Below are 26746 nucleotides of genomic sequence, written 5' to 3'. Positions count from 1 at the left end.
CGCGGTGGCTCACGCCTGTAATCCCAGCACTTTGGGAGGCTGAGGCGGGCGGATCACGAGGTCAGGAGATCGAGACCATCCTGGCTAACATGGTGAAACCCTGTCTCTACTAAAAATACAAAAAATTAGCCGGGCGTGGTGGCGGGCGCCTGTAGTCCCAGCTACTCAGGAGGCTGAGGCAGGAAAATGGCGTGAACCCGGGAGGCGGAGCTTGCAGTGAGCCGAGATCGCGCCACTGCACTCCAGCCTGGGCGACAGAGCAAGAATCCGTCTGAAAAAAAAAAAAAAAAAAATATATATATATATATATGATAAATTTTAGGTAAATTTTTATCTAAAATTGCAACCCAATGGACTCAGTGACACCTGTAATCCCAGCACTTTAGGAGGCTGAGGTGGGAGGATCGCTTGAGCCCAGGAGTTTTCTTTCTTTTTTTTCTTATTTTCTTAAGAGATTGAGGTCTCGCTCTGTGTAGCCCAGGCTGGTCTTGAACTCCTGACCTCAAGCAATCCTCCCATCTCGGCCTCCCAAAGTGTTGGGATTACAGGCATGAACCACCACGCCTGGCCTCAAGATTTTTTATTTTTTTCTGAGACACAGACTCACTCTGTCACCCAGGCTGGAGTGCAGTGACACTATCCCAGCTCACTGTGACCTCTGCCTCCCAGGTTAAAGTGATTCTCTTGCCTCAGGCTCCTGAGGAGCTGGGATTATAGGCATGCGCCACCACGCCTGGCTAATTTTGTATTTTTAGTAGAGATGGAGTTTCACCATGTTGCCAAGGCTGGTCTCAAACTCCTGATGTCAAGTGATCCACCCGTCTTGGCTTCCTAAAGTGCTGGGATTAGAGGCATGAGCCGCCTCGTCAAGATTATTAATTACATCTGCAAAATCCGTTTGGCCATTTGTGGAACACAGTCTCCGATTTCAAGGATTAGGATGAGAACATCATTGGAGGCTGTGATTCGGCCAACCACAGTCACAGAGATAGAACTACACAGTTTACCTTCCAAGTCTGGCTCTTTCTCTCAGCGCAATGCCTGGGAGAGCCTTCCCGGTGGCTGTGGGAACCTCTGGTTTGTTCTTTTTTTTTCTTTTTCTTTTTTTTTCTGAGGCGGAGTTTCACTCTTGTTGCCCAGGCTGGAGTGCAATGGCGCGGTCTGGTCTCACTGCAACCTCCACCTCCCAGGTTCAAGTGATTCTTCTGCCTCAGCCTCCCAAAAAGCTGGGATTACAGGTGTGCACCACCACACTCAGCTAATTTTTGTATTTTATTAGAGACGGGGTTTCGCCATGTTGGCCAGGCTGGTCTCATACTCCTGACCTCAGGGGATTTGCCTGCCTCGGCCTGCCAAAGTACTGGGATTACAGGCGTGAGCCACCGAGCCCGGCCAGTTCTTTTTCATCGCTGAGTAGTATCGCATGGCACAGACATACTGCTGTTTATCCACTTACCCATGGAAGGACGTTTGAGCTGTTCCCAGGGTTTGGCAATTATGAGTAAAGTGGCTATAAACATGAGTGTAGATGAGGGTCAAGTGTAGATGTTTGTTTGAACATACAGGCTTCCATTTCTCTTGGACAAACGCCCAGAAGGGAGAGTGACTCTGGTTTTCACTGGTTTTTGTTTTCTGTTGTTTTTTTTTTTTTTTTTTTTTTTTTGAGACAGAGTCTCACTCTGTTCCCCAGGCTGGAGTGCAGTGGCGCGATCTCGGCTCACTGCAACCTCTGCCTCCCAGGTTCAAGATTCTCCTGCCTCAGCCTTCCGAGTAGCTGGGACTACAGGCGCCCGCCACCACGCCTGGCTAATTTTTTGTATTTTTAGTAGAGACGGGGGTTTCACCATGTTAGCCAGGATGGTCTCGATCTCCCGACCTCAGGTGATCCGCCCACCTCAGCCTCCCAAAGTGCTGGGATTATAGGCATGAGCCACCACGCCTGGCCTATTATTATTTTTAGAGATGAGGTCTTGCTTTGTCACCCAGGCTGGAGCGCAGCGGTGAGATCATAGCTCCCTGTAGCCTTGAACTCTGGGCTCAAGTGGTCTTCCCACCTCAGCTTCCTGAGCAGCTGTGTCTACAGGTACAGGCCACCATGCCTGGCAAATTTTTTTTTTTTTTTTTTTTGAGATGGAGTTTTGCTCTGTCCCCAGGCTGGAGTGCAGTGATGTGATCTCGGCACACTATAACCTCTGCCTCCCGGGTTCAAGCGATTCTCCTGCCTCAGCCTCCCAAGTAGCTGAGATTAGAGGCGCCTGCCACCATGCCCAGCTAATTTTTGTATTTTTAGTAGAGATGGGGTTTCACCATGTTGGCCAGGCTGGTCTCGAACTCCTGACCTCAGGTGATCCGCCCACCTCAGCCTCCCAAAGTGCTGGGATTACAGGCTTGAGCTACTGTGCCCAGCCTGCCCAGGCTGGTCTTGAATTCCTGGCTTCAAGCGATCCTCCTGCCTGGGTCCTTCAATAAATATTGACAAGCACCTCCCTGGTGCCAGGCTCTGCTGAGAGTGCTTTAGGTACATTGGCAAACAAGACAGAACAACAACAACAAAAAAACCCGGATTTTTTAAATTCCCAGGCTCATGGAGCTTACATGCAAGCAGAGAAGATGGTCAATAAACCATCAATGTCGTATGTCAACTGTAGAGTAGCTCAGGAGTGACAGGTGTGATGGTAGGCAGAGCAGGGGAAGAGGGTGCAGGGGGTCTAGCTGTGAACAGGATGCTCTGGGGTAGCCCTCATGATAAGGGGTGACATGTGGAACAAAGACTTGAAAAAGATGAGGACAAGAGGCATGAGGCACCGCGCCCAGCTGCACTTGTGTTTAATGAAAACTGTGATGGCTGCTGTGTGACCTTAGGGGACTATATTAACCTCTCTGGGCCTTCATTTCTTGGAGCATGAAGTGGTCCTCTCACTACCCACTTCGTGAGGTTCTGGGAGAAGTCTAGGATCATGCATGTTCTTGGCATAGAGTTTCTGTACAGGTGGCTCCCCTCCTGGTGCCACGCCCTTTCCTGGGATTGGAGGGGGATGGGCAGAGGGAATTCAGAGGTTTAAGGAGGCTGTGGCCCCATCTCCTGGGGCAAGGAGGCTATTGGTCTAGAAGGTCTGCATTTAGAGGGTGACATCTGTGCTGGGAGCCGTGGCTCACGCCTGTAATCCCAGCACTTTGGGAGGCCGAGGTGGGCGGATCATGAGGTCAGGAGACCAAGACCATCCTGGCTAACACGGTGAAACCTCGTCTCTACTAAAAATACAAAAATTAGCCAGGCATGATGGCACACACCTGTAGTGCTAGCTACTAGGGAGGCTGAGACAGGAGAATAGCTTGAACCCAGGAAGGTGGAGGTTGCAGTGAGCCGAGATCACACCACTATACTATAGCCTGGGCAACAGAGCAAGACTCCGTCTCAAAAAAAATTTAAAAAAAGAGGGTGACATCTGACCTGTGTCGAAGTGGAAGGAGGAGGTGGGAAAGGCACTCAGAGAGCGGAAAATGGGCGTGCCTAGAGCTGGTGTCTGCAGGAAGGAGGCCAGAGGAGGAGGCAGTGCCCTAGGCTTTGACCTGAGGGCACTGAGGTGTCACAGGAGGGCTGGGAGCAGAGGAGGGGCAGCAGAGAAGACCTGGAGGAGGCTGAGTCAAGGGCCCACAGGGAGAGGAGAAGGCCTGAGGTGGGCAGGAATGCAGGGACAGAGAGGGAACCAGGACCCAGTAGGCCGTGGAGGAGGGAGGCAGGAGGGCTGGGAAGTTGGGCCTTTAAGAGTTGCATGTCTGCCGGGCACGGTGGCTCATGCCTGGAATTCCAGCACTTTGGGAGGCTGAGGCGGGCAGATCACCTGAGGTCAGGAGTTTGAGAGCAGCCTGGCCAACATGGTGAAACCCTATCTCTACTAAAAATACAAAAATCAGCCAGGCATGATGACAGGCACCAGTAGTCCCAGCTAATCGGGAGTCTGAGGCAGGAGAATCGCTTGAACCTGGAAGGCGGAGGTTGCAGTGAGCCAAGATCGTGTCACTGCACTCCAGCCTGGTGACAGAGCAGGACTCCATCTCAAAAAAAAAAAAAAAAAAGTCACATGTCCAGGGGGCTCGCAGGCAGAGCCATTTGCCCTCCAGGAGGCTGAGTCATTCCTGGTGATCACCTGCCTGCTGTGGCCACCCACCTGGAGCTCTATCTGCTGTCCCTGCCCCCGGCCTCTCGCTGGCTTAATTGTCCCTTTCATTCCTCCACTCAAATCGAGCGATATCAGCATGCCAGGCCCTGGACATGTTTTGTGGGAACAAACAGGCCTGTGACCCAGGTGTAGAGAAGTTCGTCCTGGGGCCAGATTTGTTTTGCGAGGTGGACGGCAGGCGCAGGGTATCTGTTTTAGGAATGTGAGAATGCAGCGACGTAGGTGCATGGGTGGGGGGTGGGGGGGCTTCTGGCTCTGCGCTCAGGCCCAGAGAGTGGCAGGGTCGGGGGGCATTTCCAGGAGCGGGAACAGCAGCTCCAGGGGCCCAGAGGTAGGACTACTGCTCGGTGCATTTGGAGGTCTTGGCTGGACTGTGGGGTTCATGGGGAAGGAGGGACTGAGTCTACAGGGCTAAGAGGCCACCGCAGCTTGGGTTCAAATCCTAGCTCTGTTCAGTCCTCGTGTGGCCGCAGCCAAATTGCTTCCCTCTATAGCAATGGAACCTACACCGAGAGCCCAATTCTACCCCACCCACTGCACGACAACTGGTTTGTTTGTATGTTTGTTACTAGAGGCAGGGTCTCACTCTGTCACCCAGGCTGGAGTGCAGTGGTGCAGTCTCAGCTCACTGCAGCCTCAAACTCCTGGCCCAATTGATCCCCCCGCCTCAGACTCCCAAGTAGCTGGGACTACACGTGTATGCTACTATACTCGGCTCATTTTTTATTTTTATGCAGAGACAGTGTTCTCACTATGTTGCTCATGCTGGTCTCGAACTCCTGGCCTCAAGTAATCCTCCTGTCTTGGCCTCCCAAAGTGCTGGGATTACAGGTGTGAGCCACTGCGCCCAGCCCTTGAGGAGTTTTCAAAGTGTCCGCAGCACCCAGGGCTGAGAACTGCTATAGCAGCTGAAAGCCATAAGTGTCTCTGACTTTCCTTTTTGTCCTGGTAAACCCCTTCATTCCTTGCTTCCCTCCTACACTCATCCAATCAAACACTGGTTGAACACCAACAAGTCCCAGCACTATGAGCTCCACCCTGGCCTCTGGGGAGTGGGGGTGGGACCCCCGATTTGGAGATTGTAGGTGCGAAGAAGAATGGGCAAGATGCCCTCCTATTCATTCATTTATTCCTTCAGGGCCTCTCCAAGGGCACAGGGTCTTTTCTTGTTGGCATCTAGGTTTTCCTCTCCTGTAAGCTGGGAAGGAGATTTCTCCCTCAAGGAGCTGTTGGCCAGATCAAAGACTAAAATAATGCTAAACAGAGCTTCCGTTTCCTGATAAATGTATCGGGAGCCAAGCACTTAAAATATATTATCCCATTGAATCCCCAAGTAGGATTAAAACCTCAAAGCAGAGATTGCTCTTATCCTCACATGACAGATGAGGAAACTGAGGATCAAAGAAGTGAGGTCCGCTGCCCAAGGCACAGAAAGGGCAAGTAGGACCTATGGAAGCCCAGCCAAGGCCCAGCAGGCGCTCAGTGGCTAATCCTCCTGAAAACTGATTACCTCACTGCGCCTGCCCACTGGACTAAATTTGCCTGGTAACCGATGACATCATCACTAATTCCACGCCCACGCTCAACCTATGGGATAACTGATGACATCATCGAACCAACAAAGTAACTGCAGTTTATTGAAAGCCTACTGTGTGCACAAGGCTGTGCTAGGCAGGCCTCCTCTGAGTTCACATAAGGCCCCGCGGTGCCTGCTACTGCATGAAATAATAATAATAATTTGAGCTCAAAGTTATGGAATGCAGACTATGAGCTAGGCTCTGTTTTAACCTTTTTTTTTTTTTTTTTTTTTTTGAGGCAGAGTCTCGCTCTGTCCCCTGGGCGCTGGAGCGCAATGGCGCAGTCTCGGCTCACTGCAACCTCCACCTCTTGGATTCAAGCAATTCTCCTGCCTCAGCCTCCCGAGTAGCTGGGACTGCAGGTGCCCACCACCACACCCGGCTAATTTTTGTTTTTGTTTTTGAGATGAAGTCTCACTCTGTTGCCCAAGCTGGAGTGCAGTGGCGCCATCTCAGCTCACTGCAACCTCCACCTCCTGACCTCGTGATCCACCCGCCTTGACCTCCCAAAGTGCTGGGACAACAGGTGTGAGCCACTGCGCCTGGTATCTTTTTATTGACTTTTTAAAATTAAAATATATATATTTATATATATTTTGAGATGGAGTTTTGCTCTTGTCGCCCAAACTGGAGTGCAATGGTGCCGTGATCTTGGCTCACTGCAACCTCCGCCTCCTGGGTTAAAGCGATTCTCCTGCCTCAGCCTCCGGAGTAACTGGGATTACAGGCATGCGCCACCATGCCCGGCTGATTTTTGTCTTTTTAGTAGAGGCGGGGTTTCACCATGTTGGCCAGGCTGGTCTCAAACTCCTGACCTCAGGTGATCCACCCGCCTCCGCCTCCCAAAGTACTGGGATTACAGGAGTGCGCCACTGCGCCCGACCAGCTTTATAAAGTTTATAGGGACAGTGTCACCGCTTTACAGGAGAGGGACTGAGGCTCTGAGGAGGAAGTTCCTTGCCAGGGTCCGAGTGTCACCGCCCTGAGAACTCCAGCACCCACCTCCCTACTCTCCCTCATGGCGTCTCCCCCACCTTTCCACAGCCAGAAGTTGCCAGGTGAATACTTCCGGTACAAGGGCGTCCCCTTCCCCGTCGGCCTGTACTCTCCCGAGAGCATCAGCTTGGCGGAGAACACCCAAGATGTGCGGGACGACGACATCTTTATCATCACCTACCCCAAGTCAGGTACCTGTTGGGCTGCGGGCGTTGGGGGCTGGGGAGAGTGGGGAGGGGGTGCGGCAGAGGACAGGAAAGGCACATCGAGAAGGAGGGGAGGAGGAAAAGCGGGGCCGGGTCTGTTCAGAGCGGTGCCCCTGCCAGAAGTAGCCTCCCAGGGATACCCACCCGGCGCCCAGCCTCTCCCCTCCAGGTCAGTTCTCAACACTTCGCCTTCCCTGACCTCCCTGGATGAAATAGCGTCCTCGTTCTGTCCCTCTCTGTCCCCTTTACCCTCTACTTTTCTCTTCCTTCCTTCCTTCCTTCCTTCCTTCCTTCCTTCCTTCCTTCCTTCCTTCCTTCCTTCCTCTCTCTCGCTTCCTTTCTTTTTTTCTTTTTGGTAGAGATGGGGTCTCGCTACATTGCCCAGGCTGGTCTTGAACTCCTGATCTCAAGTGATCCTTCTGCCTTGGCCTCCCAAAGTGCTGGGATTACAGGCGTGAACCACCACACCTGACCATTTTTATTTTTTGAGACAAGGTCTTGCTCTGTCATTCAGGCTGGGGTGCAGTGGTGCAATATCAGCTCATCAAACCTCCCATCTTGGCCTCCCAAAGTGCTGGGACTACAGGTGCTGGTCACTACCAAATTGTATACTTTTTTTTTTTTTTTTTTTGGAGGTCTCGCTCTGTCGCCCAGGCTTCAGTGTGATGGTACAATCTTGGCTCATTTCAGCCTCGACCTTCTGGACTCACGTGATCCACCCACTTCAGCCTCCTGAGTAGCTGGAACCACAGGTGTGCACCACCATGCCTGGCTAACTTTTGTGTTTTTTGTAGGGACAGGGTTTCATCATGTTGCCCAGGCTGGTCTTGAACTCCTGGGCTCAAGCGATCTTCCTGCCTCAGCCTCCCAAAGTGCTGGGATTACAGGCATGAGCCACCACACCTGGCTAAATTGTATACTTTAAAGTGGTGAATTATATACAATTTGAGTGTTTGAGTTTGAGACGAACCTGGGCAACATGGTAAACCTCCCTCTATTTTTTTTTCTTTTTTTTTTTTTTTGTGACAGAGTCTCTCTCTGTCGCCCAGGCTGGAGTGTAGTGGCGCGATCTCGGCTCACTGTAACCTCCGCCTCCCGAGTTCAAGCAATTCTCTGCTTCAGCCTCCCGAGTAGCTAGGATCACAGGTGCCCGCCACCACGTGCGGCTACTTCTTTTTATTTTTATTTTTTATTTTTTTGTATTTTTAGTAGAGACAGGGTTTCACCATCTTGGCCAGGCTGGTCTTGAACTCCTGACCTCATGATCCACCAGCCTTGGCCTCCCAAAGTGTTGGGATTACAGGTGTGAGCCACTGAGCCGTCTTTTTTTTTTTTTTTTTGAGACAGAGTCTTGCTCTGTTGCCCAGGCTGGAGTGCAGTGGCGTGATCTCGGCTCACTGCAACCTCTGCCTCCCAGGTTCAAGCGATTCTCCTGCCTCAGCCTCCTGAGTAGCTGGGATTACAGGCGTGTGCCAGCACGCCCAGCTAATTTTTGTATTTTTAGTAGAGATGAGGTTTCACCATGTTGGCCAGGATGGTCTTGATCTCTTGACCTTGTGATCTGCCCACCTCCGCCTCCCAAAGTGCTGCGATTACAGGTGTGAGCCCGGTCAATAAGTAGCATTTAAATGACCAAAGAGAAATAACAAAAACTCTTCCTTGCCTTTTTTCTCCTCTCTTCCCTACCTCCTCCAACAAGTATTTATTAAACACATATTATGTGCCAGGCACTGTTCTAAGAACAAAGAAGGCTGCAACTCTCCAGACAGACTGAAATGTCTGCATTTATGGAGCTCACATTGTATTGGGGCAACCCAGAAAATAAATCAACAAATAAAAATACGACACTATGACTGGCGGCAATAAATGCTGTGAAGAAAAGTAGAGGGTAGATGCCTGTAATCTCAGCACTTTGGGAGGCTGAAGTAGGAGGATCACTTGAGGCCAAGAGTTCAAGGCCAGCCTGGACAACATAGCAAGACCCAATCTCTAAAAAAAAAAAAATTAGCCAGGCATGGTGGTGTGCGCCTGTAGTCCCAGCCACTTGGGAGGCTGAGGCAGGAGGATCACTTTAGCTGGAGAGGTTGAGGCTGCAGTGAGCTGTGATCACACCACTGCACTTCAGCCTGGGCAACAGAGTGAGACCCTGTGTCAACAAAAAGAAAAAGGTACAATTCAATGACTTTGCCATGTGCATGGAGCTGGTCATCCATTACCACAATCAATTTTAGAATATTTTCAGCTGAGCACAGTGGCTCACACCCATAATCCCAACATTTTGGGAGGCTGAGGCAGGAGGATCTCTTGAACCTAGGCGTTCGAGAGCAGCCTGGCCAACATGGCGAGACCTCATCTCTACAAAACATACAAAAATTAGCCAGGCACGATAGTGTATGCCTGTAGTCCCAGCTACGTGGGAGGCTGAGATGCGAGGATTGCTTGAGTCTGGGAGGTGGAGGTTGCAGTAAGATGCATTCACCCCACTGCACTCCAGCTTGGGTGGCAGAGACTGTCTCAAAAACAAAAAACTGAGTGGGCCAGGCACGGTGGCTCATGCCTGCAATCCCAGCAGTTTGGGAGGCTGAGGCGGGTGGATCATTTGAGGTCAGGAGTTCGAGACCAGTCTGGCCAACATGGTGAAACCCCGTCTCTACTAAAAATGCAAAAACTATCCAGGCATGGTGGCGCGTGCCTGTAATCCCAGTACTGGGCAGGCTGAGGCAGGAGAATTGCTTGGAACCGGGGGGTGGAGGTTGCAGTGAGCCAAGAGTGCACCACTGAACTCCACCCGTGGCGATAGGGCGAGACCCTGTCTCAAAACACAAAAAAAATAAAAATAAAGAACATATCATCATCCAACAAGAAACTCTAGACCTATAAGCCATCACCTCCCAATCCTCATATCCCCTCCCCCCGGGCCCTGGTAACCACCAATCTCCATTCTGTTTCTATGGATTTTTCTATTTTGGGCATTTCATGGAAATGAAATCTACACTATGTGGCCTCTTGTGTCTGGTTTCTTCCTGAGCATCACGTTGTCAAGGTTCAACCACATTGTAGCATGTGTCAGAGTCTCATTCTTTTTTATGGTCCAATAATATTTTATGTTATGTATATACTATATTTTATTTATTCATCAGTTGATAAGCATTTGGCTTATTTCCACTCTGGGACTTACTATGAATGAAGCTGCTATGAACATTGCATGCAAGTTCTTTTTTTTTTTTTTTTTGAGACAGAGTCTCGCTCTGTTGCCCAGGCTGGAATGCAGTGGCGCAATCCCGGCTCACTGCAACCTCCGCCTCCCAGGTTCAAGCGATTCTCCTGCCTCAGCCTCCTGAGCAGTTGGAATTACAGGCACCTGCCACCATGCCCAGCTAATTTTTGTATTTTTAGTAGAGATGAGGTTTCACCATGTTGGCCAGGCCGGTCTCAAACTCCTGACCTCAGGTGATCCGCCTGCCTCAGCCTCCCAAAGTGCTGGGATTACGGGCGTGAGCCACTGCGCTCGGCCTTGCATGCAAGTTCTTGTTTCTATTTTTATTTTTTGAGGCAGGGTCTCGATCTTTCGCCCAGGCTGGAGTGCAGTGGTGCAGTCTCGGCTCATTGCAGCCTTGACCTCCTGGGCTCAAGCTATCCTCCCACCTGAGCCTCCTGAGTAGCTGGGACGACAGGTGCACACCACCACGCCCAGCTAATTAAAAAAACATTTTTTTTTTTTCACAGACAAGATCTCACTGTGTTGCCCAGACTGGTCTCAAACTCCTGGGCTCAAGCAGTTCTCCCTCCTTGGCCTCCCAAAGTGTTAGGATTACAGGAGTGAGCCTCCGCACCGGGCCCTGCACACAAGTTCTTATGTGGACATATGTTTTCTTTGTTTTTTATGGAGACAGGGTCTCACTGTTGCCCAGGCTGGAGTGCAGTGGTGAGATCTCGGTTCACTACAACCTCTGCCTCCGCAGGTTTAAGCGATTCTCCTGCCTCAGCCTCCTGAGTAGCTGGGATTACAGCCGCCCACCACCACGCCCAGCTAGTTTTTGTATTTTTAGTAGAGACAGGGTTTCACCATGTTGGCCAAGCTGGTTTCAAACTCCTGACCTCAGTCAATCTACCCACCTCAGCCTCCCAAAGTGCTGGGATTATAGGCGTGAGCCACCGTGCCGGCCCAAAGTGGGTTTATCTTTTTCCATTCTTCCCAGCAATAGGTGATCCTCTATTGCCCCACATCTTCTCCAGTGATTAGCATCAACCGGGATTTATTTACTGGAGACAAGGTCTTGCTTGGTTGCCCAGGCTGAAGTGTAGTGGGAAGATCATGGCTCACTGCCACTTCGACCTCCTGGGCACAAGTGATGCTCCCACCCCAGCCTCCCTAATAGCCACCACACCCAGCTAATTTTTGTAGCGATAAGGGTCTCTGGTTGGTCTCCAATGCCTGGGCCCAAGCGATCTTCCTGCCTGTAATCCCAGCACTTTGGGAGGCCAAGGCAAGTGGATAGCTTGAGCCCAGGAGTTCAAGACCAGCCTGGGCAACATGGCAAAATCCTATCTCTACAAAAAAAAAAAAGAAAAACAAAAACAAAAATTAGCCAGGCGTGGTGGTGCGTGCCTGTAGTCCCAGCTATTCGGGAGGCTGAGGTGGGAGAATCCCTGAGCCTAGAAGGTTGAGGCTGCAGTGAGCCATGATTGTGCTATAACACTCCAGCCTGGGGAAGAGAGTGAGACCCTTACTCAGAAAAAAAAAAACAACAAAAAACAAAAAACAAAAACAACTTCAGCCGGGCATGGTGGCATGCACCTGGAATCCCAGCTACTCAGGAGGTTGAGGCTCAATAATCACTTGAACCCGGGAGGTGGAGGTTGCAGTGAGTGGAGATTGCACCACTGAACTCCAGCCTGGATGACAGAGTGGGAGTATGTCTCAGAGAGAGAGAGAATTTTTTGCACACATTAGGTGGCTATTATTTAGAAAATAACATGTGGCCAGGTGCAGTGGCTCATACCTATAATCCCAACATTTTGGGAGGCCGAAGTGGGAAGATTGTTTGAGCCCAGGATTTCAAGACCAGCCTGGGCAACATAGCGAGACCCCGTCTCTATTAAAAAAATTTTTTTGTAGGAAAAATAAACGGCTGGGCACGGTGGCTCATGCTTGTAATCCCAGCACTTTGGGAGGCCGAGGAGTGTGGATCACTAGGTCAGGAGTTCAAGACCAGCCTGGCCAAGATGGTGAAACCCCGTCTCTACTAAAAATACAAAAAAATTAGCCGAGTGTGGTGGCACACGCCTGTAATCCCAGCTACTCCGGAGGCTGAGGCAGAGAATTGCTTAAACCTGGAGGGGCGGGGCTTGCAGTGAGCCGAGATCGCTCCACTGCACTCCAGCCTGGAAACACAGCAAGACTCCGTCTCAAACAAAGAAACAGACAAACAAAAAACACCACACAGAGGAATAGCTAAAATAGGGTGCAGCCACTTCCTCTAGGGCTGAAGCCAAACTCCCAAGGAAGAAAGAAATTGGGAAGAAGGACTTGCCTCCCCAACCGGCTCCCCACACAAGATTAGAGTTTCGCTGCAGAGGTATGGCCATGACCCACTGGGTGACTGAGAAGTTCACTGAGGTGCAACAGGCCACTGAAATTTGCTAGGGGGAGGGGTAAACGTCACTGGGTGTCTAGTGCAGGGCTGGCTCCTGTCCATCACAAGATCCCGCTGAGAGGAGCCCGTGAGAATCAGGAAGAGCCCCATCCTTATTCAGTGTTCCTCCAGCGCCCTCTGCTGACAAGGTTTAACACTGAGCTAGATGGCAGAGGAGAAATGTTTACAGGGTCCAGCTCCAATACCACAAAACGGGAGAGAGGCATAAAGTCGGAGCCACCAGCATGTAAACTGATAACTGGTACAAGGTGGTTGTTAGAATGAAATCCAGTGAATGGATTGGATGTGGTGGCTTATGCCTGTAATCCCAGCACTTTGGGAGGCCAAGGCAGGAGGATCGCTAGAGGCCAGGCACTCCAGACCAGCCTGGGCAACACAGTGAGACCCCATCTCTACAAAATTTTTAAAAATTAGGTGGGCGCAGGCCGGGTGTGGTGGCTCACGCCTATAATCTCAGCATTTTGGGAGGCCAAGGCAGGTGGATCACCTGAGGTCAGGAGTTTGAGACCAATCTGGCCAATATGGCAAAACCCCATCTCTACTAAAAATACAAAAACTAGCCAGGCATGGTGGCACACTTCTAGTCCCCGCTACTTGGGAGGCTGAGGCAGGAGAATTGCTTGAATCCAGGAGGCAGAGGTTTCAGTGAGCTGAGATAGAGCCACTGCACTCCAGCCTGGGCGACAGAGTGAGACTCCATCTCAAAAAAAAAAAAAAAAAAAAAAAGCTGGGTACATGTGGTCTAGCTACTCCAGAGGCTGAGGTTGGAGGATCACTTGAGCCTGGGAGTTGGAGGCTGAAGCTGAAGTAAGCTGTGATTGCAACAGTGCACTGCAGCCCAGGTCACAGAGCGGAATCCTGTCTCAAAAAGAATTAAATGCAATGAATACTAACAGAAAGTAATTTTGAACGTAATTGTTTCTCTTCTGAACAGCCTGTGGTCTCCTGAAATTCAAAACTATGAACTGGGTCCTTGATGAGGTCTCTTTCCACTACATAACATTCTGTGGCTCCCCACAGAAATAATGAGGTGAACCTCAGCCAGGCGCAGTGGCTCACTCCTGTAATCCCAGCACTTTGGGAGGCCAAGGCGGGTGGATCACTGGAGGTCAAGAGTTTGAGACCATCCTGGCTAACATGGTGAAATCCCGTCTCTACTAAAAATACCAAAAATTAGCCAGGTATGGTGGTGCATGCCTGTAACCCCAGATACTAGGGAGGCTGAGGCAGGAGAATCACTTGAAACCGGGAGGCGGAGGTTACAGTGAGCCAAGATCGCGCCATTGCACTCCAGCTTGGGCAATGGGAGTGAAACTCCATCTCAAAAAAAAAAGGACGGGGAGGGGGGAGGGATAGCATTAGGAGATATACCTAATGTTAAATGACGAGTTAATGGGTGCAGCACACCAACATGGCACATGTATACATATGTAACTAACCTGCACGTTGTGCACATGTACCCTAAAACTTAAAGTATAAAAAAAAGAGGTGACTCTCAAAAGTGGGCAGTGAGAAGTGAAAAGAGCAGAGATTTTTTTTTTTTTTTTTTGAGATGGAGTCTCGCTCTGTCGCCCAGGTGGGAGTGCAGTGGCGCAATCTCGGCTCACTGCAAGCTCCGCCTCCCAGGTTCATGCCATTCTCCTGCCTCAGCCTCTCCGAGTAGCTGGGACTACAGGCGCCCGCCACCACACCCGGCTAATTTTTTGTATTTTTTTTATTTTTATTTTTTAGTAGAGACAGGGTTTCACCGTGGTCTCGATCTCCTGACCTTGTGATCCGCCTGCCTCGGCCTCCCAAAGTGCTGGGATTACAAGCGTGAGCCACCACGCGTGGCCCAAGAGCAGAGATTTTTATGTCCAGACACCTGGGTTCAATTCCAGCGTCCTCCATGTATTAAAGGAGTGTCTGCTGGGCCTGGTGCCTGTGATCCCAGCACCTTGGGAGGCTGAGGCAGGAGGATTGCTTGAGCCCAGGAGTTCAAGACCAGCCTGGGCAACATAGTGGGACTGTATGTCTACTAAAAATAAAAATAAGAAATTAGCCAGGTGTGGTTGTGTGCACCTGTGGTCTCAGCTACTCGGGAGGCTGAGGCGGGAGGATCTCTTAAGCCTGGGATTTCAAGGCCGCAGTGAGTGGTGATCACACCACTGCACTCCAGCCTGGGCGACAGAGCAAGATTCTGCCCCAAAATAAATAAATAAGTAAAGCAATTCTGGCTGTACTAATAGATCAACCTCAGAAGTTCAGCAGCTGAAGCCAAGTTTGTTTCTTGTTCCTATAAACTCTAGTTGGTGCAGGAAGGGTGGAAGGAAGTGGGGGGAAATCCATGTATTCCCAGACATTTGGCTCCTTCCATCTTATGGCTCTGCCATCCCCAGGAGTCCCAGATTCTCCCCTGGAGTCTCTGTATCCAGGAGCAGAGAGGGAGTGGAGAGTCACGTGGCATACATTTATGGGCCAGGCCTGGAAATAGCCACACATCACATCGCCACCACCTACACTTCCTTGGCCAGACCCAGTCTCTTGGCCCCACACATAGCAGCAGGGGAGAAGAGAAAAGGTCATCACGCCATATTCCCAGCAGAAAAATGAAATGGGGTTGGGTGGACAGCTCGCCAGTCTCTGCCCTGCACCACTTTCCTAGTTTTGTCCCCTTGGACGAGCGACATGGTTTCTGTGAGGCTCAGTTTCCGGCTCCGAAAATGAGGTTAAGCAACCTTGCCTTCTCCACCAGCTGTAAGGAATCAGTGTGATAAAATAGGTGGTAAATTGCTCAATAAATGCTGTCAGGCCCAGCGTGGTGGCTCACGGCTGTAATCCCAGCACTTTGGGAGGCCGTGATGGGCAGATCACCTGAGGTCAGGAGTTCGAGACCAGCCTGGCCAACATGGGGAGACCTCGTCTCTACTAAAAATACAAAATCAGCTGGGCGTGGTGGTGGGTGCTTTGTAATGCTAGCTACTCGGGAGGCTGAGGCAGGAGAATTGCTTGAGCCTGGGAGGTGAAGGTTGCAGTGAGCCGAGATTGTGCCATTGCACTCCAGCCTGGGTGACAGAGTAAGACTCTTGTCTTAAAAAAAAAAAAAAAAAAAGGTGGCAAATTGCTCAATAAATGCTGTTGTGATTATTCTGATGATATCCTCCCTCTTCAGCCCTCCTGCACCCAATTAATCTGCTCAATTTCTCCCAACAGGCACGACCTGGATGATTGAGATCATCTGCTTAATCCTGAAGGAAGGGGATCCGTCCTGGATCCGCTCTGTGCCCATCTGGGAGCGGGCACCCTGGTGTGAGACCATCGTGGGTGCCTTCAGCCTCCCGGACCAGTACAGCCCCCGCCTCATGAGCTCCCATCTTCCCATCCAGATCTTCACCAAGGCCTTCTTCAGCTCCAAGGCCAAGGTTGGGAGGAGGGGTGTGTGTCAGTTGGGAGGGGCTGCACGGGTGTGTGGGGTAACGGGGAGACGGAACATAACTCATTGATTCATTCAGCACCTATTTGTTAAGCACCTACTATGTGCCTGACTCTGATCTAGCACAGTGGTCAATATACATGCAGAAATGCCTGCCCTTTGTCAGGGAGTGATGGCTCACACCTGTAGTCCCAGCACTTTGGGAGGCTGAGGCGGGAGGATCACTTTGGGCCAGGAGTTTGAGACCAGCTTGGGCAACATAGTGAGACCACGTCACTACAAGAAATTTTAAAAATCAGTCAGGCGTGGTGGCACACCCTTGTAGTCCCAGCTACTTGGAATGCTGAGGTGGGAGGATCACTTGAGCCCAGGAGGTCAAGGCTGCAATGAGCTGAGATCACATTACTGCACTCCAGCCTAGGCAACAGAGCAAGACTCAGTCTCAAAAAAAACAAAAACAAAAACAAAAAAGCCGGTGCCAGCGCGGTGGCTTACGCCTGTAATCCCAGCACTTTGGGAGGCAGAGGCAGGCAGATCATTTGAGGCCAGGAGTTCAATACCAGCCTGGTCAACATGGTGAAACCCTGTCTCTACTAAAAATACAAAAATTAGTTGGATCTGGTGATGGGTGCCTGTAATCCCAGCTACTCAGGAAGCTAAGGCAGGAAAATCGCTGGAACCTGGGAGGTGGAGGTTGCAGTGAGCTGAGAAGCCACCACTGCACTCCAGCCTGGGAGACAGACCGAGACTTCATCTCAAAAAAAAAAAATTACAGCCAGGTGCAGTAGCTCACGTTTGTAATCCCAGCACTTTGGGAGGCTGAGGTGGGCAGATCACCTGAGGCTGGGAATTTGAGACCAGCCTGACCAACATGGAGAAAACCTGTCTCTACTAAAAATACAAAATTAACCGGGCGTGGTGGCGCATGCCTGTAATCCCAGCTCCTCAGGAGGCTGAGGCAGGAGAATCGCTTGAACCCGGGAGGTGGAGGTTGCGGTGAGCCGAGATCGTGCCATTGCACTCCAGCTTGGGCAACAAGAGCGAAACTCCGTCTCAAAAATATATATATATATTATATTACATATTATAACAATTTAATAGTATTACAATATGCTTTAATTATATTTAATATTTATATAATATATTTAATATATAATAACATAATACAATATAATATATAAAATGTCTGATGGGATAAATTTACATTGAAGGGAGAGGGCTGGAGATAGAGTTAGGGGTGGGTGTGGGGCTGCAATTATAAATAAGGAGGTCAAGGGGACCCCCAGCGAGTAAAAACCCAGGAGGTGATAGTGGGAGCCACAGAGCTTTCTAGAGGAAGAGCATTTCAGGCAAGAGGGAAAAGCAGGTGCAAAGGCCCTGAGGTGAGTGTATCTGAAGTGCAAGAAGGAGGTCGGTGTGGCCGGAGCCAAGTGAGCAAGTGGGAAAGGGAGTGGAGATGAGGTCCGGGTGGGGGGCAACAGGGGCCAAAATGTGCAGGGCCGCGTGGGCCCAGCGAGGACTTGGGCTCTGACCGAGTGACACGGCAGCGCCGCAGGGATCGCAGCAGAGGAGCAGCCCGAGCGGGCTTAGGCTTCACCGGCGCCCTCTGGCGGCCAGATGGGGACCGACTGTCGACAGAGCAGAAGCCGAAACCCGAGAGGCGGCGCTGGCCGGGGTCCAGGGGAGGGGACGGTGGCTGGACCAGGGTGGTGGTCACGGAGGTATTTTGAAGGTGAGACCGGGAGGATTTGCCGGCAGACTGGATGTGGGTGTGACAGAAAGGGATGAGTCAAGGGTGACTCCAAGGTTTCGGCGGAAGCAACTGTCAGGACTGGGCAACTGCGAAGGGGAGGAGAGAGGGGAGCAGGCGGGGGAGGAAGACACGGGCTCTGCTGCGGCCCATCCCACGTCCAGCAGAGGCTGCCGGTGGGCACAGAAATGCACCCATCGGGATCTGAGGGGAGAGACTCGGGCTGGCACGTCCATTTGCAATTCCTTGGCACATATATTCTGTAATTAATCGAAGCTCCAGGACTGGGTGATATTGCCAAGGAATTGAGCGTGGACAGAGCAGAGAGGGGGACTGCAATCGGGAAGTCCCCAAGACCACCCTCAGGCTCAACGACTTAGCAAAACTCATAGTGTTCAGCAAAGCTGCTGGACTCCCGGGTTATAGTCAATTACAATGAAAGCAAACGTGAAAATCAGGCGAGGGGGCCGGGTACGGTGGCTCACGCCTGAAATCCCAGCACTTTCAGAGGCCAAGGTGGGCAGTTGATTGAGCCCAGGAGTTCAAGACCAGCTGGGCAACTTAGTAACACCCATCTCTACAAAAAAGTTTAAAAATTAGTCACGTGTAGTGGCATGCACCTCTAGTCCCAGCTACTTGGGAGGCTGAGGTAGGAGGATCACTTAAGCCTGGGAGTTTGAGGCTGCAGTGAGCCATGATTGTGCCACAGGCACTCCAGCCTCAAGGACAGAACAAGACCTTGTTTCTTTTCTTTTTTCTTTTTCTTTCTTTTTTTGAGACGGAGTTTCCCTCTTGTTGCCCAGGCTGGAGTGCAATGGCACGATCTCGGCTCACTGCAACCTCTGCCTCCAGGGTTCAAGCGATTCTCCTGCCTCAGCCTCCCAAATAGCTGGGATTACAGGCGCCCACCACCATGCCCGGCTAATTTTTTGTATTTTTAGTAGAGACGGGGTTTCACCATGTTGGCCAGGCTGGTCTTGAACACCTGACCTCAGGTGATCCACCCGCCTCAGCCTCCCAAAGTGTTGGGATTACAGGTGTGAGCCACAGCGCCTGGCCGACAAGACCTTGTTTCTAAAAAATAAGACTAGGCTGGGCACGGTGGCTCATGCCTGTAATCCCAGCACTTTGGGAGGCCGAAGTGGACGGATCACTTGAGGTCAGGAGTTTGAGACCAGCCTGGCCAATATGGTGAAAACCCGTCTCTACTAAAAACACAAAAATTAGCCAGGCATGGTGGCACCCACCCGTAATCCCAGCTACTGGGGAGGCTGAGGCAGGAGAATTGCTTGAACCTGGGAGGCAGAGGTTGCAATGAGCTGAGATGGTGCTACTGCACTCCAGCCTGGGAGACACCACGAGACTTCGTCTAAAAAAACAAAACAAAACAAAAAAATCCAGGGGATTAGGAAGTACCTCTCAGGATCTAGGGGGCAAGGGCCAGGCCTTTCTCTGGGCAGAAAGGAATCCTCTACAGCACAGGAATCGGGAGGGAGCCCTGGAAAGCACCAACATTATTATAAGGCCTCGCACCAGCAGCCACATTTCTCTGTTTTCATTTAGTTTTTGGTGGATCTGGGTTTTTTTGTTTTGTTTTGTTTTGTTTTGAGGCAGGGTCTCGTTCTGTCATTAGGCTGGAGTGCAGTGGCGTGATCACAGCTCACTGCAGGCTCGACCTCCCAGGCTCAAGTGATCCTCCTGCCTTAGCCTCCCGAGTAGCTGGGACCATGGGCATGCACCACCACACTCAGCTAATTTTTGTATTCTTTGTAGAATGGGGGTCTCATTATGTTGTCCAGGCTGGTCTCGAACTCCTGGGTTCAAGTGATCTTCCTGTCTCGGCCTCCCAAAGTGCTGGGATTACAGACATGAGCCACCGCAGCTGTCCAAGTGTTCTTTCTCAGCCTCCCTCCCTTTATGCCTTTGTCGTTCCCTCAAGCAATTTCCAGAGCCTCCTGTGTGTGGGGCTCTGGGCTAAGGCTCTAGGAATGAATAAGACCTCGCCTGTCCTCAAGGGCTTCCTCACTCTGTGAGTAACCAACATGGCAAAACCCCATCCCTACTAAAAAAAAAAAAAAAAAAAAAAAAATTATCCGATGTGGTGGCAGGTTCCTGTAATCCCAGCTACTCAGGAGTCTGAGGCAGGAGAATCACCTGAACCCAGAAGGCAGAGGTTGCAAAGCTGAGATGGCGCCACTACACTCTAGCCTGGGCGAAACAGACTCAGACTCCATCTCAAAAAACAAAAAAAAAAGTCTGCCCTGAGTCCTTCCTGCTTCAGGGTCAGAAGAGAGGGGTCTCCAGGGCAGGAGGCCTCAGGAGCTGGGGTCCTGCCTCTATCTGACGCCTTCTCCCGTCTCCTCATCATCCGCACACAGGTGATCTACATGGGCCGCAACCCCCGGGACGTCGTGGTCTCCCTCTATCATTACTCCAAGATTGCCGGGCAGTTAAAGGACCCGGGCACACCCGACCAGTTCCTGAGGGACTTCCTCAAAGGCGAAGGTGAGGACAGGGTAAAGCGGGGCAGGAGGGGTGGGGAGGAGCTCTAGAGGACCCTGATGGGCAGAGGGACAGAGGAGGGGTAAGAAAAGGAGAGAGGCAGAGGCACAAGGCATCAAAAGGGGCAATGGAGACAGAGAGCAAGTGGCCAGGAGAAGAGACAGAGGGAGAGAGGCTGAGAGACCGAGAGACGCAGGACAGGCAAGGGACAGAGGAGACAGAGACAGGGAGAGACACAGATACAGAAAGACTGAGAGAGAGGGCAACAAAAAAGAGACAGGGGCCCGGCACGGTGGCTCACGCTTGTAATCCCAGCACTTTGGGAGACCGAGGCAGGCAGTTCACTTGTGGTCAGGAGTTCAAGACCAGCCTGGCCAACGTAGTGAAACCCCTTTCTATTAAAAATACAAAAATTAGCCAAGTGTCGTGGCACACGCCTGTAATCCCAGCTACTCAGGAGGCTGAAGTGGGAGGATCACTTGAGCCCATGGGGGAGGTGGCAGTGAGCAGAGATTGTACTATTGCACTCCAGCCTGGGCAACAGAGTGAGGCCCTGTCTCAAAAAAATTAAATAAATAAATAAAAAATAAAAATTAAAAAATAGGCCAGGCGCGGTGGCTCACGCCTGTATTCCCAGCACTTTAGGAGGCCGAGGCGGGCGGATCACGAGGTCAGGAGATCGAGACCATCCTGGCTAACACGGTGAAACCCCATCTCTCCTAAAAATACAAAAAATTAGCCGGGTGTGGTGTCGGGCGCCTGTAGTCCCAGCTACTCAGGAGGCTGAGGCAGGAGAATGGCTTGAACTTGGGAGGCGGAGCTTGCAGTGAGCCAAGATCGTGCCACTGCACTCCAGCCTGGGCAACAGAGCGAGACTCTGCTCAAAAGAAATAAAAAATAAAAAGAGATAAGGAAATAAATACAGAAAGAGATGGAGTCAGAGAGAGACAGGGAGAGACAAGGAAAGAGGAGGACACGAGCCCCAGGTACTAAGAAAGGCAGCGCCCTTTGGCCACGTGTTCCTTTCTCTGCTGCTGTCAGAGACCCTGGCTTTGGAGGGAAATCCAGGTGTGTGGAGGGGGACTGGATGGACAGATAGACAAGGGCCCCCCAAGACGGGCAACCAGGGGAGAAGCAGGTTGGAAGAGCCCCAGAACTTGGTGGAAATGTGGGGGCTCTGGGGGAGGGCGTCCAACTCTGGGGGCTGGACCTGGAAGTTTGTGGGGCACAGCTAGTTAGACCCATGAGCCCCAGTGGGGCTGGGGGGACCCTGCCACTCAGCCCTCACCCCACTTGTCCCTCTGCCCACAGTGCAGTTCGGCTCCTGGTTCGACCACATTAAGGGCTGGCTTCGGATGCAGGGCAAAGACAACTTCCTATTTATCACTTACGAGGAGCTGCAGCAGGTGAGTCCCCACATCCGCCAGGTGCAGCGTCCCCCTCATACCCTCTGCTCACACCCCACACTCTCCTCTTCCCGAGGGTCTCAGGACCCCTCTGCTTCCCCATGCAATGCGCCAGCCCCTGGAGATACTGCAGGAACAGAACAGAGGCCCTGAGCCTGTGAGCAAGGACCACAGACAAAATCCCTAAACCACACAGCGGGCTAGCGGGGCAGAGGAGCTAAGGAGCCAAGGCGAGTGGGAAGGAAGATAAGGACTGGGCAGGGGCGAGATTTAACACGGGAGGGTTGGCTGGACACAGTGGCAGTGGCTCACACCTGTAATCCTGATGCTTTGGGAGGCTGAGGCGGGAGGACCCCTTGAGCCCAAGAGGTCAAGGCCACAATGAGCTGTGATGGTGCCACTGTACTCTGGCCTGGGCAACAGAGCAAAACCCTGTCTCAAAAGAGAGAGAGAAGGCCAGGTGTGGTGGTTCACACCTGTAATCCCAGCACTCTGGGAGCCCAAGGCAGGTGGATCACTTCAGGTCAGGAGTTCGAGACCAGCCTGGCCAAAATGGTGAAACCCCATCTCTACTAAAAATACAAAAATTAGCCAGGCACAGTGGCACATGCCTGTAGTCCCAGCTACTCAGGAGGCTAAGGCAGGAGAATGGCTTGAACCTGGGAGGCGGAGGTTGCGGTGGGCTGAGATCGCACCACTGCACTCCAGCCTGGGTGACAGAGCAAGACCTTGTTCCAAAAAATAGAAAGAAAAAAGATTGAACCACATGAAATGCCTGTGTTCAACCAGTTTTTATTTATTTTTATTTATTTTATTTAATTAATTTATTTATTTTTGAGACAGAGTTTCGCTCTTGTTGCCCAGGATGGAGTGCAATGGCACGATCTGGGCTCACCGCAACCTCCACCTCCCAGGTTCAAGCAATTGTCCAGCCTCAGCCTCCTGAGCAGCTGGGATTACAGGCATGTGCCACCATGCCCGGCTAATTTTGTATTTTTAGTAGAGACGGGGTTTCTCCACGTTGGTCAGGCTGGTCTTGAACTCCTGACCTCGGGTGATCCACCCGCCTTGGCCTCCCAAAGTTTTTTTGTTTTTTGTTTTTTGTTTTTTTTTTTTGAGACGGAGTCTCGCTCTGTCGCCCAGGCTGGAGTGCAGTGGCACGATCTCGGCTCACTGCAAGCTCCACCTCCCGGGTTCATGCCATTCTCCTGCCTCAGCCTCTCCGAGTAGCTGGGACTACAGGCGCCTGCCACCACGCCCGGCTAATTTTTTGTATTTTTAGTAGAGACGGGGTTTCACCGTGGTCTCGATCTCCTGACCTCGTGATCCGCCCGCCTCAGCCTCCCAAAGTGCTGGGATTACAAGCGTGAGCCACCGCGCCCGGCTCCAAAGTTTTTATATTTGGACCAGTTATATATTTATATAACTGGTCGGCCCCGCCAACTAGTTTTTATTTTAAGATGGTAATTTTGGCTGGGCACGGTGGCTCACGCCTGTAATCCCAGCACTTCAGGAGGCCGAGGTGAGCAGATCAACTGAGCTCAGGAGTTCCAGACCAGACTTGCCAACACGGTGAAACCCTATCTCTACTAAAAATACAAAAAAATTAGCCGGCCATGGTGGCGGGTGCCTATAGTCCCAGCTACTCGGGAGGCTGAGGCAGGAGAATCGCTTGAACCTGGGAGCTGGAGGTTGCGGTGAGCCAAGATCGCACCATTGCACTCCAGCTGGGTTATAGAGCAAGACTCTGTCTCCAGAAAAACAAAAACAAAAGAAAAGGTAATTTTATATGGTTTTCCCAAATGTTGTTATTATCCCTATTTTATCGACAAGGAAACTGGAGGTTTGTAACTTAAGAGAGGGTGGATAATTTGCCCAAGGCACATGGCTCTTGCCTGCAGACTCTATGTTTATTTTTTCCCACCCTGGTAACTTTCTTTTAATGGAAGGCTCCAGAAAAGGTGTTGGTACTACTCCTCCCCCTCTTTTCCAGCAAGCTTTCTTCTCCAAACCCAGAACTGGGCCACAGAGCCTAACAGCTTCTGGGCTGCCCCTGGGTGTGAGGCGCCACCCACATGTTAGAATTTCTGGGACACGTCAGTGGTTCAGGAAGATAAAGAGACGGAAGGTTATGAAACCAGGAGTGACCTGGAAAATCGGAGCCATGGGGTTGGCGGAGCTGACCAGAGGGCTGACCGTGCTGGGCGCTGCATATCAGAAGGTAGCGATGGCCGGGCATGGTGGCTCACGCCTGTAATCCCAGCACTTTGGGAGGCCGAGGCAGGCGGATCACTTGAGGTCAGGAGTTCGAGATCAGCCTGGACAATGTGGTGAAATCCTGTCTCTACTAAAAATACAAAAATTAGCCAGGCATGGTGGTACATGCCTATAATCCCAGCTACTTTGGAGGCTGAGGCAGGAGAATCACTGGAACCCAGGAGGTGGAGGTTGCAGTGAGTCGAGATAGCACCACTGCACTCCAGCCTGGACGACAGAGCGAGACTCAGTCTCATTGTAATCCCAGCACTTTGGGAGGCCAAAGTGAGCAGATCACCTGAGGTCGGGAGTTTGAGACTACCCTGACCAACATGGAGAAACCCTGTCTTTACTAAAAATACAAAATTAGCCAGGCGTGGTGGTGCGTGCCTGTAATCCCAGCTACTCGGGACGCTGAAGCAGGAGAATCGCTTGAACCCGGGAGGCAGAGGTTGCAGTGAGGCAAGATCATGCCATTGCACTCCAGCCTGGACAAAAAGAGCGAAACTCCATCTTAAAAAAAAAGCAGAGGGGCACAGGGGAGGACTAAGGGCTCCAGGGACCTGAGCTCCTCTCTGGCTGTGTGGCCTTGGACAAGTGTCTCTCCCTCTCTGGGCCTCTGTTTACCAATTGAGATAATGACACTTCCCTTGCAAAGCTGATGGTGGGATCGGCACAAATGTATGGGGGGCTTGGATCAGAGCTTGGTACATAGTAGACACTCAGTAAGGAAGGTGATATTTGAGCTGCAGCCGTGGCAATGGGCCCTTCTGGAAGCCCCATGCCAAGGCCTAGAGGGAGGAATGTGTAGGGAATGGTGAGTCCCAAAAGGAGAGGGTGGGAAAGGTATTGGAAGAGCTGAGACCAGACCACATCTGTTCTTGTTTTTTTTTTTTTTTTTTGAGATGGAGTCTCACTCTGCCACCCAGGCTGTAGTACAGTGGTGAGATCTTGGCTCACTGCAACCTCTACCTCCCAGTTCAAACGATTCTCCTGCCTCAGCCTCCCAAGCACCTGGGATTACAGGTGCCCGCCACCACACCCAGCTAATTTTTGTATTGTTAGTAGAGACAGGGTTTCACCATGCTGGCCAGACTGGTCTCGAACTCCCGACACCCGTCTCAGCCTCCCAAAGTGCTGGGATTACAGGCATAAGCCACTGCACCCGCCCCACATCTGTGCTTGAAAGCCAGGTCTGGGTCTGGGACTCTGTCCCAGGGCACTCGGGAGCCACGGAAGAGTTGGGAGGCAGTGAGGAGCGGGGTCAGCTAGGGTGTGGGGGATGAGCTGGAGGGAGATGGAGACTGGAGGCAGGGAGGCTGTGGAGCAACAGGCTGGGGCATGGGTCCAGGAAGGGGAGGGTTAGGCCTGAGCAGTTCTAGGCTACAGGGACACAGAGGAGGGGAGGCAGGTGGGGAGGGGCAGGAATCATGATGGACAGGGTTTGGGGGTGAGGGGTACCCAGAGAGGGAGGCCAGGCTCCTGGGAGGATGGTGGGGCCATCCTGCAATGGGGGCCTGGGGGAGGAGCAGGTTTGAGATGTAGACCAGCCAATGCCTGTCTCTAACCTGAAGGAGGGTGATTCCTGGTAAGGTGATGCACTGACCTCTGCCCCGGGCTGTGACCTCTGCCCCCAGCTGTGACCTCTGCCCCCTGCTGTGACCTCTGCCCCAAGCCCACCTATTCCCTCCCCCCTAGAGAACCCTCCAAAGACAGGAACTGCAAAAACCCTTAGAGTCGATGTAGCCCAACCCCTCAGCTTGGAGTTGGGGAAACTGAGGCAAAGAGGCAGCGTCCCTCAGGCAGCCCCAGGTTCGGACCTAGACATGCAGACCCCAGGTTCCATGCTCCTTCCTTGGCCGAGTGCCCTCCCTCCGCTGACCCCTCTCCCCCGCCTGCAGGACTTACAGGGCTCCGTGGAGTGCATCTGCGAGTTCCTGGGCCGTCCGCTGGGCAAGGAGGCACTGGGCTCTGTCGTGGCACACTCGACCTTCGGCGCCATGAAGGCCAACACCATGTCCAACTACACGCTGCTGCCTCCCAGCCTGCTGGACCACCGTCGCGGGGCCTTCCTCCGGAAAGGTGTGGGGGCTCTGGGGTTCGGCGCCCACTAGGCCACTGCCCGGCTGTGTGACCTGGGAGAGTTACTTAACCTCTCTGGGCCTCAGTTTCTCACCCAGCTGTAACGTTGGGTGGACAGGGTCACTGTGGCCCCAGGGTTGATCACAAGCAGGGCTTAGCACTGGCTCAGCACACGTGCCAGCCACCCAAGGCGTCCCCATCCAGAAAACTCCCAACGAGAGCAAAACATCCAGGAGTACTGCCAACACCAGGTTTACCCGAGAGAGGAGATCGAGAGTGTCCATGAATCCTCCTCTATGGCCATGTTCACGGCAGAAACACTCAAGCGCTGGGTTACGGGGCGCAGGCGGCAGCGTAGTTGTTCCCTCTTCCTGCTGTAACAAATACCGCAAACTCCATGACTCAAGACAACACGTTCACCATTTTTTTTTTTTTTGAAACAGAGTCTCTCTCTGTTGCCCAGGCTGGCTGGAGGTTGCAGTGGCACGATCTTGGCTCACTGCGACCTGTACCTCCCAGGTTCAAGCGATTCTCCTTCCTCAGCATCCTTAAGTAGCTGGGACTACAGGCACCCGAAACCATAACAGGTTAATTTTTGTATTTTTAGTAGAGATGGGGTTTCACCATGTTGGTCAGGATGGTCTCGATCTCCTGACCTTGAGATCCACCCGCCTCGGCCTCCCAAAGTGCTGGGATAACAGGCGTGAGCCACTGCGCCCAG

At 51.9% G+C, this 26746-nt stretch overlaps 1 protein-coding gene across 2 annotated transcripts in view; it reads left to right on the top strand.

Annotated features, from left to right (window-relative positions):
- The window catches only part of SULT2B1 (sulfotransferase family 2B member 1), a 48469-nt gene that overhangs the window by 19573 nt on the left and 2150 nt on the right, over positions 1 to 26746 (top strand). The window contains exons 2-6 of one of the 2 annotated variants that reach the window (XM_032169271.2): positions 6803 to 6945; positions 15810 to 16018; positions 20158 to 20284; positions 21593 to 21687; positions 25845 to 26025. In XM_032169271.2, coding sequence (XP_032025162.1) covers positions 6803 to 6945; positions 15810 to 16018; positions 20158 to 20284; positions 21593 to 21687; positions 25845 to 26025 — 755 coding nt within the window. Of the gene's footprint in view, positions 1 to 6802; positions 6946 to 15306; positions 15354 to 15809; positions 16019 to 20157; positions 20285 to 21592; positions 21688 to 25844; positions 26026 to 26746 lie in introns of those variants that run through there. The other variant, XM_032169272.2, reaches the window with a different exon arrangement.

The sequence above is a fragment of the Hylobates moloch genome, unplaced genomic scaffold (genome assembly GCF_009828535.3).
Source record: "Hylobates moloch isolate HMO894 unplaced genomic scaffold, HMol_V3 SCAFFOLD_12, whole genome shotgun sequence".
NCBI lineage: Eukaryota > Metazoa > Chordata > Mammalia > Primates > Hylobatidae > Hylobates > Hylobates moloch.
This window is presented reverse-complemented; position numbering and strand designations above follow the sequence as displayed.